Here is a 12,143-nt window from a genome sequence, read left to right as displayed (position 1 = left end):
ACATTAATTGTATCATCAAAACCAAAACCATGTCATAGATTACAGGAAATAGAGCCCCCCCCCCCCCCCGCCCCACACACACACACACACACACACACACACACACAAACAACACACAACACACACAGAGAGAGAGAGAGAGATGTTTTCACAGTGTTTCAGAGATTTTGGCTCATTTTGTGTTGTTTTTTTAGCGCTTGGTGAAGGACACAAACAACCTATCTCTATGACATCAACCTAATCATTTCAAAATGTTTCACAGGGGCGTTTCTTCTCATAGTCTGTCCAAATCTTTCCACTATCAACAAAATCATTTCTTTTAATGTTCTTGCCGCGGAGATGTCTCCTGTGTAGATTTTCTTTTCTTGAGGCTTTATCTGTCAAACCATGCAGTGAGGCATCACAGCACGCGGTAAACAACGATTACGCTAATTATAGGGACCAATGTTTCCTACAACCAATCAAAACCCTAAGGATTTGTGTCAGAGAAGAAACAGGGTTGTAAGTTGACCAATAAAGTTAATGTGAACTACCACATGGCTTCAGAGAGGAATGTGAACCACGGCTAATTGGTTTTCGTAAGGGGCGGGATGTGTTTGTGATGCGGAGGAGGTAGAGAGATCCTCGCACTTATGTTCAAGAGGCCAGATTAACCATCTGTAAACATAGTGGCGGGTTCAAGGTTATAGTGATGGCATAAACCACCATACGAGTAAGCTCTTTTACAGTAAAACATCATGAGACCCTTTATCCGTCTTGCGCAATTTGCTTGTCGTACAAGCTGCCAAGAGGCACTGAGGTTTGTCTGCAGATGAGAAGCGATGTTTTTGCGCGATTAACACTCTAGTGGAACGCATGTCATTGACAGCTAATTTTGAACACAACACTCTCTGCCCACAGCGTCATGTGATAAAACAAAGCCTATGTAGGATGCAAGAAGGAAACGATCACTTAAGTACGCAAAGAAATGTTCAGATGGGGTAATTAATCTGTGTTGTACCCCTTTACCCGAGTTGAAAACAGTGAAACGCAATATAAAGGATTATTGAACTCTTTGAGACACACTCGCACACACTGGCTTGATTACCGGTTGCAGCTACCTTACGCGTACAAAGCGAGCACTGAGCAAATATTTGGCAAAGCGTGGTCGTAGTGTTTAACTAGTGAAAAGTTAAGGTTATTCCAATTGCTGGAGCCAGAATGCTTCAAGCGAACCGCGTCACCTTCAGTATGTTTATTTATAAAGCGGGGGGCCAGGGCACTTCCTCGGTCTATGTGGGGTCATGCGATACTCACAACGTGGATCCATAAATGAATGGTGGGCTCGACCTCCACACTGTACAAGCCCGATTTCTGATTGGTCCCGTGGCCGACTGGAATAAACACAGCTTCGGGTATATATATTGTGGCAAGATGTAACCCATTTAAGGGAAAAGAGAGACGGTATTTCAACTTTACGCACGCAAACATAGAAACCTGCGAAGATCGACTCAGATTACAACTATGAGAACGCAAATTCGTAAAGCGCCGCAGATTCTCGAGGTGCTGAAAAAACAATCGGTGGGGCTACAGCACTGCAAGCCAACATCCTCAGCGTGCGTGCTGGACTCGAAGGATGCTGCGGAGATTGCGCCCTGCGGACACAACCTCAACTCCATACCGGGACCAACCAACTGGCCAATCTTTGGCAGCCTCGTCGAACTCCTCCGCAAAGGAGGTTTGAGAAGGCAACACGAGGCTCTGGTAATAATAATAATAATATTAATAATAAAAATAATAATAATAATAATAATAATAATTTTTAGACTACATCAGCGGATGCTAAACTTTTTCTGTTTCTTTTTTCCCCTTTTTTTGTTTTTATCCTTTCCCTCTTGCGCACTTTTTTTTCTTAAAACAACAGATTGACTACCATAAGAAGTTCGGGAAAATCTTCCGCATGAAATTGGGCTCATTTGAATCAGTTCATATAGGTGCGCCCTGCCTGTTGGAGGCTCTTTACAGGAAAGAGGGAAACTATCCACAGAGACTGGAGATCAAACCTTGGAAGGCGTACAGGGACATGCGAGACGAAGCTTACGGACTTCTCATTTTGTAAATATACCCGTATTCCGTAATTAATATAGCCTACTTGCAGTATGTGAAAACAACTTTTAGTCTGACTTGTTTCTGTAAAACTTTAGAAATCTGCAGCGGGTAGTTAAAATAAACCCTATGTCTTTTTAAAGGGAGGGAAAGGACTGGCAAAGAGTCAGGAGCGCGTTTCAACAGAAACTGATGAAGCCAACCGAAGTTGTAAAACTAGACGGTAAAATTAACGAGGTAAGCATGAAGTACGTCTCTAATTAATCGCATTATGCTTGGTTTTCTTTAGAGAGATTTATAGTTTTCCTGTTTTCTTTATAAATAGGTCTTGGCCGATTTCGTTAATAGGATTGGAGCTGTTAACGTCAATGGGCAGATCAATGACTTGTATTTTGAGCTGAACAAATGGTCTTTTGAAAGTAAGTGCTTTTAATATTGGTAATTGTAATTTGCATTCGCAGTTCTAATTCACATGATCGATGACAACTTTCTTAAAGCCTCCAACACTATTTCGTAGGACTTTTGAGTAAATGCCAGTGAAGTATGGAAGGGACAACTCTTGTAGTATGTCTTTTTGACCATGTTAATCTCTTCTGCCGCAGCAATTTGCTATGTGCTATATGACAAAAGATTTGGACTTCTGCAAGAAAAGGTTGACGAAGAGGCGATGGATTTCATAACAGCAGTAAAAACGGTAGGTGTTGAATGAGCCGCGATTTACAAGTGAATTGCAACGAGCAATAGATGTTTACTCGGTCAGTGTTAACTGAGTAGGAGCTGATAACCTTCATTATCTTTCTCTGACACAGCGAGATTTCATTTCAGGTTTGTTTACAAAGCTTTTACAAAGCGACTCACTGGTATTGGTCACTTCACCTTTAAAGCAAAGAAACGAACTAGCGTATCGTAGTGGTCAACGATTTCAGTGTAGCAAAATTTCTAAACTAGGTTTTGTTTTGTTGTTATACTAAAATAGATGATGAATACGTTTGGCATGATGATGGTGACGCCTGTGGAGCTTCACAAGGGCTTGAACACCAAGACATGGCAAGACCACACGGCGGCATGGGACCGTATTTTTAGCACAGGTACTAAAGATTTTCTTATTCAGATGACGTGTGACCCACAAAACACTTCGAATACATTTCCAGTCAGGTGATGAGATATGAACCTTGCTTCCCCCACCTTCTCCATCTTCCCACGAGCCAAGCGCAGAGCGCGAGCTCCGAGCTCCACGCCTCTGAGAGCGACTCGTAGTAAACTGGATGACCTAAGTGGAGGGAGAATGCTGCCAAATATTTGTAGTAGCGGAAAGAGGGAGGGGGAGCGGGAGCAGGAATGTTGACTGGACGGGGCTGTGCTGCTGATAGTTTGTTGTGCCGTCGGCTCTGTTAGCGGTCAGGAAGACACCTGTCACACTCCCAACAATTCACTTTCCCTCAAACAAACAAGAGTTGCACGTGCTGTACCGGTTTCCGAGTTCAGTCCCGCGTTACTTAAGGACTGTTACCGAGTTACTGCAGTTAAAAGAAGGATAACAGATCAAAATACTTAAACAGCCCCCAAAACATCCAAACTAATTACTCAGAGTTTTCCTGAATATTTGCATCTAAGGACTGATTCGGAGCCAACAAATACCCCCCCTTCATTTGCATCATTCAAAATGAATCAGGAAATTTAATATTTTCTCCCCAGCTAAAATCTACATTGACAAGAAACTGAATCGGCATTCCGGCGGGGAAACTGATGACTTAATCAGTGACATCTATCACCGGAGTCACCTTACCAAGAAGGAGCTGTACGCTGCCATTACAGAACTCCAGATCGGAGGTGTCGAGACTGTGAGTACAGCTACAGCTACTGCTACATTGCTCTCCTGTCGACAACACCTCTTAACGGAGAGTTGTACCGTTTTTCATCTTTATGTTTTTATCATAAAACAGTTCTCGTGGGTCTGCTAAGATTCAGTATTCTATTAGTCAGCATCATGAGCTAACTGAGGAATTACTGGAGTGGCCTTCTTGCTCCAATTGCTCCAATGTTTAAGGACTGTTATTTTAGCATCTTAACATAACTGTAAGATGCAGTTCAACACTTTAAACCCAAATCAAAATGTTTGTCTGGTAGTAATATACTGGTGAAAAACAGAGAAGAAAAAATACATTTTAAGGCCCTCCTTCAAGTTCTCATAGCTGGTTGCGTGCAACAAGTGAGACACTGTAATTAGTTCAATGAGCTGGCAAAGTCAGCATCTATGAAGCATAACAAGCACGCTGTGAGAACACTGGGTAACAGTGAATCAGGGCAACTTGTTTACAACAGAGCTGCACCTGCCCTGCCCATTAAGTTTTTCATGTGAACACAGAGTTTTCTCAAGCCACATGTACCTTTTTCTGTCTCTCTACAATTCTTAATTTTTTTTTTGTTTTATTTATTTACATTGCAGACAGCCAACAGTATGATCTGGGCTATTTTCAACCTCTCACGAAATCCCTGTGCACAAGCCAAACTCCTTAAGGAGATTGAAGATGTAGTGCCCAGTGGTCAGTCACCATGTGCTGAACACATCAAGAACATGCCCTACCTCAAGGCATGCCTGAAGGAGTCTATGAGGTAGGTCGTTCTTACATTAAGAGAAATCCAGATCTCTCATTCCCACTCAGTAAGCAATCAGGAAGGGAAAAGTACACATTTAAAAATCTAATCAGCTGGGGTCAATGTTTATCATATGAATTGTCTCTTGAAAGATGAGTCAATGTAAGAAAATGCTTGCCTCACACCACAGACTTTCATTCTCCTATGCACTCACTAAATTTTAAACCAGTAGGAGGCTCCACTGAGTAGCACATGACTCTGTGAGACTTTATGTTAAAGAAAACCAAGAGTTAGTATCCCTTCCAAACTAGAAATTCTTTTATAGCAGCATCATGCAAAGCTTGAAATGAAAAGTTGCTCATATTGTTTCTGTTGCTCCTAGATGGCCTTAAGCGTAAAACCTAACAGTTTTAACCCAGTAGAGAATGGGCTACAAAGCTACAAAGTCATAGAGCAGTTCACATAGCTCAACACAGATTTTCCTTGTTTGAAATAGGTCCAGTCAAACCACATAAGACATCTCTTTTGCTCTTTCAACCTATTCTATTCAGTTTCAACTGGACTAGATGCCCTCTTTAGTTCAGAGTTTACAGTTGTATGGAAAGGTTAAGTGATTGGTCAAATACCATGGAAAATTGTGAAAGTCTTGTGGAGTTTGGGAAGGGCGATGCCAAGCAAATCTGTGTTCTCTGTATGTTCTCCTTATATCGTTCATGCTTCGGTGGCTCCATAACAATCACGCATTCAGACAGGAAGAAATGTTTCTGGACATTAAACACGGATAATGCTGAAGCATGTGCTGAGAATGTTTATGGTGTTTTTCATGGGATTAGCTTACCATGACTTATATGCATTCATGCAAGCCATTCTATTATGTACCTCATACCTCACGGCTTATACACACATGTGCTTTGAAGAAATTCTCACAGCAAGAGGCTTTATTATTTTTCTCTCATATTTGCAGACTGTCGCCGTCTGTGCCATTCACAAGCCGGACTTTAGACAAAGACACTGTACTGGGGGATTACACACTACCCAAGGGAGTGAGTGCCTCACCATCTCTGTCTCTAAACCCTCTCTGCTGCCCCCAGTGGACACAATGCACAAACTGCAAAATTTATTATAGGTACAATGGAAACCGCTTATAGTGATCACATCTGTCCAGGTGAAATTTATCAAAATAAGCCGACGATCATTATAACGATTTTTTTCTTTTTCTTCATTTCTCATGCAGATTACCATCTAACTGACATTTATATATTTATTACATGGATATAAAGTAATGAAACATTGCAACAGTATCGCTATTTACGTAATTTTATGGACTCTTTCAAAATACAGTAGGCCTACAGCTGTTTCAAACGCTTTTCAAATCGCAGTACTGTACAAATTAAATTTCTGAACTGTGTATAATTCAAATACACTACAATACAGCACAGTACTGTATATAAAATATAGCCTATTGTAGTTCAAATTATAATTAGGCTATAGCCTAAAACATAAAAGCATTGTGCGGTTTACAACATACGGTAACGTCAGTAGTGCAAATACAGGCTAAGCCACGGCTTGGCCGAGGTTTCAGTGCATTTCTCAATTTTTAATAGAATTGAAAATAAAGTGTAGGCTATCATTGTTGAACTTGTAGTAGAGTCAGAAATCAAACTTATCCGTAAAATATTCTGAGGAACACCAAGTTTCGCTGCTGCATGTCGCTGTTTTTGGCAGTTTGTCATAAACTTCGATGAGTCTACGTTTGTCACTTAGAGAAAATGCCTTTCTTCTTCCCGTCATGATTTCTGTGCACACAGCATTAGGCTGAAGAGGCTAGCTGGAAACAGACGGGTTACCACGAGACAAAGTAGGCCTATGAAAGTAAAGTTTTAAAAAAAGGATTACCGTATATTGATCCATATAAGTGGTTGATCACTATGAGCGTGATCACTATGAGCGGTTTCCATTGTAGAACCAAGTTGTGTCCATGAAAATGTGCCATCATAGCAGGTTCATAGCTGTAGTTTTTCTATTTTGTCCACTAGGGAGTGAGCACCATGCCTGTCTTTTCTGTTTTCTTGTGAAAACCAAAATTTAAAAAAATCAAAAAGTTTTATTCTATTCTATTCTATTCTATTCTATTCCCTGATTAGATTATCATTCATTATTTGTTTTGTTCTGTTGTTGCCAGACGGTGTTGATGATAAACAGCCAGGCCCTGGGGTCCAATGAGGAGTACTTTGACAATGGAAAACAGTTCAGGCCTGAGAGATGGCTTCAGGCGAAAACTACCATCAACCCCTTTGCCCACGTTCCCTTTGGCATTGGCAAGAGGATGTGCATTGGCCGACGCCTGGCAGAGTTGCAGCTTCAGCTGGCTTTGTGTTGGGTAAGATGCCACATATAAGATCACCACATTGTCTAGTTGCACTTATTCCAGAAACATTTCATTATTGGTACATTTCTTCCTCTGTTCAACTACATCCATTAGGACAGTAATACTTGGGATACTTTTGAAGGATATACATGGTCTCACACTTTCAGCATGCAACTGTTTTTTTCTCTAAAAGCCCTGACTTATTTTCTTTTTGCTCTCATCCTAATCACAGTTGGTGCGTAACTTTGAGGTAGTGGCCACAGATCATGAACCTGTTGATGCAGTTCATTCAGGTACTCTGGTGCCCAGTCGAGAGCTCCCTGTGGCCTTCATCCGACGATGAGGTAAAAGATCATAATTTACATATAGATGAGTTCAAAATAGATATAAATTAGCCATTCAAGTAGATAAGATATAAATTAGCCATTCAGGACTGGATTAGATTAGACAGATTAGATTAGAGTAGATTAGTTTAGATAAGGTTTAGTTAGATTAGATTAGATTAGATTAGATTAGATTAGATTAGATCAGATTAGATTAGATTAGACCAGATTAGGTTAGATTAGGTATGCAATCATAATGTAATAATCAAATTTGAATAATCATTAATAATGATTGCAGAATCGGTTACTCAGGAAAAGGACAGCATGCACTGCAACAAAATCCCCAGTTAATATCTGTAGACAGAGTCTTGAAAGTGTTTTAACTGTATATTTTCTTTGTGTCTCTGCTTTGTTCAGACTCCATGTACAGAGCTTACTCTGGATAACAGATGACTCCACTGCCCTGGGTCAAATATTACTGACAGGCATTCGATTTGCTGCTACTCTGCTGCTAACAAAAATGTATTGATTACTTATGATATACCTCAAACCACATATATATGTATGTATATTTTTATATAAAGGATCAAAGACTAACAATAGTGATTATTATATAGTTATTAACCAAGCTGACCAAAATCAACAGCCTAAACCAACATTGTGTAATGTTTTCCCTTAAAGACTGCTGCTTACTACCTACTGATTTAAAAGATTTTTTTTTCGGATATTTAATGGAATATTTTCAGCCAAAAAGTTCAAAAGTAATATATCACTGTAATCTTTCCATGTACAGTATAAAGTCTGTATTCTTATATATACAGTATATAAATCTGAATGTATGTAGAATGTATGAATTATGTACATACATGTAACATAGTCACTTAAAACTAAAAAGAAACATATTTATGTGTAATGAATAAAATAGTATGTTTTACCTGTTGTGTGTATCTATAATTTATGTGTCTGACACTTGCCAAAATGTTTGTTATTTTTATTTTATGAAAAAACATTTGCCTTACCATTGTTATATTGACAAACCTTCCTATACTTGCATCCTTTGAATTTAACAGTAGTGCTTGAGACTACACTATCTCAAAGGCAGATCAAATCTGTTCTTTCATTTAAAAAAGCAGAATGGTATCAACCACAGATGGGACTTGTAAATTAATATTGATGCAATGTGTAACTGTGGAGTCCATTTCTTGATACAATTTTCAATAGTAAATTATTAAAAAAAAACACACACCAAGACAGTTGTGTTGTGAGTGATATACAACAAAACCTGGCCATATTGGCAGTAAAACATCACAAAACTTCATAAATCTATTATAACAGCATAAACACACTTGGTGAAAGCTGTGTTATCACTTTCAAATTAAGCTTTGAGGACTTATGGTTTTTCTCAAAGCACTAGAAGTGAGACAGAAGTGAGATATCTGGCAACTTATGCCTGAGGTATGGAATAAGTTGGTGTGTTGGCCATACTGAGCAAATGTAGATTCCACCCTCTATGGCTATATGACTCACAAACACACTCAGTGAATTAGTTTAGAGAAAAAGCCTGATTAAAGCACAGAACAAATCAGTTAGCCCTGGTTGTAAACTTGGTCAGATAGAATTATGAACTGACTTAAAATTAGTCAGTGAATTAACTGAGCACAAATTAGAGGTTACCACAGAATTAACAAAAGAATTAACCATCATTTAACCGAGTTGGTTCCAAGTCAGTGAAATTTATTCTGCTATTAAATAATAATAATAATGATAATAATGATAATCATCATCATCATCATCATCATATAAAATAAGAAACCAGATATATATATATATATATATTACTTATATATTCAGCGATATTTTAACTACTTATATTATTATTACTACTAGTAGTAGTAGTAGTAGACTAGATAGATAGATAGATACAAGTTATTTAAAAATAAATATTGAAAATAAAAATAAAAACAAAGGGATAGTGTATGGCCAGTATAATGCACTTGCTATTGTTGGAGTTATTTAGCTAATACATTCAGTTTACCTAAATATGATCATCAGCTAATATTAATCATAAGTTATGTGAACTGTTATTTAAAAAATGTGGATCAAGCAGGGCAAAGATATGTGATAACCAGATAGTCTGGACAATTCTAGTATTCCGTTCTCATCACATAGGAAAATCACACTGTCAGTTTGCATACCTGCTAGCATGCGGTTCACAGACTTTGATTTTGGGCCTGGGGTGGCCCTGGGAAGCAGTCAGCTGACACTGGAATGACACAGATTCAATAATGTCATCATGTTCTGGAATTTCACAAGTTGTGAACCCAGTGCTTTGACAGAAAAACACTCACAAACATTGCCAAGTGATATAACACAACATACTGTAACTTTAACCTCACTTTCTCAACCTCTCTTTGCTCTGGACCACGGCCAATGTCGTTCACCCCAACAATGTGTGTAGATTCTAACTCAAAACAATCCCCACAAGTCAATACTGGCATGCAACGGAGTGAAGGGTCAAATTCTAGGGTAGATTATAACCAGTAAATTTACGCCTTCCATCAAAACAAGATTTATTCAAACTTGAAGACATCAGAAGGGACTTTTGTGAGACCCCTAAAATGTTTTAATTGACTGACTGTATGTTCTGATTCAATTACTTCTTTAAAGATGACTGAAGGATAAATGTGGACCATCTGCTGCCACACTTATTATTCTTACTCTGCCCTAAATAGGCCTGCTTTCATGGAACAAAAAAGAACTTGTTAAATAAACCTGATCTGAGTTCAGGATCGGGATCGAGCTTCCAATAGAGAACTACAGAGATTTGCTTGTGAGTGGACAACAGAAGCTCTCCAGTTATATTAGATCAGGAGCTCAATTCAAACCTCAAACTCCAACCTGTTACCACATGCATGATCATAGGACACTTTGTTAGACCAGAGAGTTTGAGGAAGTGAAGTGTGGTCATTTTTCACCCTCTACGCAGTTGTGAAACATGTTTAACAAGAGCATGTTTCAACACGAACATTCATAATAATACTACATACTGTAGTTGACTAAGGTAATTACCCCGTTACAGGAAGATAGAAACAGCAGAAAGATCACTGTCCAATCTCATCGTCAAGGCAAATATTTATGAACAATAACTATGATCTGATGCAAATACGTCTATCTGTATGACGTGGAATGTGGTTGCGTATAACATGCCGTTAGTTAGGGCATGTCCCACCTGCTGACCACAGGTTACAGAGCAAGGAATGATGGGATGTCTTAGAGTTTTGAAAACTCTCTGGCTATCTGGCCAGCAGATGGAGACAAAGTGCCAGAACCAGTTGTTTCTTTTCAGAACATCCGATGGCAGTATGTGTCCTGCCACACCTGAGTTAACAGGGAGAGTCTTTGGGTTGAGAGTCAGAATGACAGGGCAAAAAAGAATACGAGAGAGATCACATGATCATGAGGGAGATAACAATGCATAGTTAGACTGAACTATGTAATACGGCACAATGCCAAGAATATCAATAAAAAAAAATATATATGAATGTTTTCAGTAATCTATAAAATATTTATTCCAATGGGTAACCTTAGCCCATTTATTCCCTCGTCAGTAAATCTCACCTCATTCAGTTCTTAAGGGAGAATGATAATTGGTGTGGTTGCTGAATATGAGGTACTAGGTTACCTAGGACTTGGCTCAAAGTCCAGCAGAACTGATGTGTCACTCAGTATTCATTTGTTACTAGCATCCCTTAAATGTCAGCGCTAAACGTAGAGTATAATCTCAAAGGCCTGTCAACAAATTCCACACAGTTAAACACACACTCCCAAAATCATAAATCGTAACTGCTTGACAACTCTACTGACTTACCCTGATTGTGTCAGTGCTAGATGAGGACAGGGAAGTCTGTAGGAATGGAATTAAAATGAATCAAGAACAAACGGCATGTACTTCTTATTAGCTGTGTGTAATCCTGAAAATCTTAATCTTTGCTTTGAAGCTCTGAAAGATAATCTGTCTTGCCTGTTTTAATTCCCTTTTCATATCCATATATACAGAATTTGGGGGGGGGGGGGGGGTGAAAAAAAAAGCATGCTTAGAAAGTTACACTATGAAAAAAGAAATGGTTTATTATGAGTTTCTTCTGCGGGGGGGGGGGGGGGGGGGGGGGCAGACAAGGTGTCTAATGATCTATAGACTGATGAAAAGACAATCCAAACACTGACTCGGAGAGTTTGTTGACGCCAAAGGCATTATTTTTGGTGTCCAGTTGTTGAGAAGCATCACACACCATTTTTATGCCCACACGTTCTTCCCTAGAGCCAAATGACCACACGTGCCATCGGTATGTGTGTACATTTTTCCTCCACTTTGCCAATGTTGGTGTGCACTGAGCCAACACCACTTGTGTTAGCCTCAAGCGTCCAATGAGCCATCAGCACTAAATATGGTCTCATGAAATGTCAGAGTGAGTTAAGTAATGCTGGATAGATTTCTCAAGTTATTTACAGTAGCAACAAAAAAAACAGAGTGAACTCTGCTTCCAAAGAAAAGATCATTCATTCATCAGACATCTTGTGGATGTATTAACTTGTCCTTTTGGTAATATACTACATATTCGAACTAAGCTGATGCAACATTTACCTACCAATCCAAGTCAGCATTCTCATTTTATGACTGTGTAATTCTCTGAGACTACTATAACTAAGTAGACACGAGAATACTGCTATGATGTTGTAGTAATGTGCTCTCAAAAGCGTAGTTGCAACAATGA

General features: G+C 39.0%; 1 protein-coding gene across 1 annotated transcript; it reads left to right on the top strand.

The window, feature by feature from the left end:
* The first annotated feature begins 1,318 nt into the window (after positions 1-1,318).
* cyp24a1 (cytochrome P450, family 24, subfamily A, polypeptide 1) lies at positions 1,319-8,305 on the top strand. Its single transcript, XM_030778597.1, has 12 exons — positions 1,319-1,743; positions 1,904-2,094; positions 2,229-2,322; positions 2,411-2,504; positions 2,688-2,779; positions 3,062-3,173; positions 3,781-3,926; positions 4,532-4,698; positions 5,645-5,723; positions 6,863-7,060; positions 7,281-7,392; positions 7,789-8,305. Exons 1-11 carry the CDS (start codon positions 1,504-1,506, stop codon positions 7,389-7,391), a joined length of 1,524 nt encoding a protein of 507 aa, XP_030634457.1. The 5' UTR covers positions 1,319-1,503; the 3' UTR covers position 7,392; positions 7,789-8,305.
* The last annotated feature ends 3,838 nt before the right edge of the window (positions 8,306-12,143 follow it).

The sequence above is a fragment of the Chanos chanos genome, chromosome 6, assembly GCF_902362185.1.
Source record: "Chanos chanos chromosome 6, fChaCha1.1, whole genome shotgun sequence".
Taxonomy (NCBI): domain Eukaryota; kingdom Metazoa; phylum Chordata; class Actinopteri; order Gonorynchiformes; family Chanidae; genus Chanos; species Chanos chanos.
The sequence above is the reverse complement of the archived record's forward strand: the minus strand, read 5'-3'. Positions and strand labels throughout refer to the sequence as shown.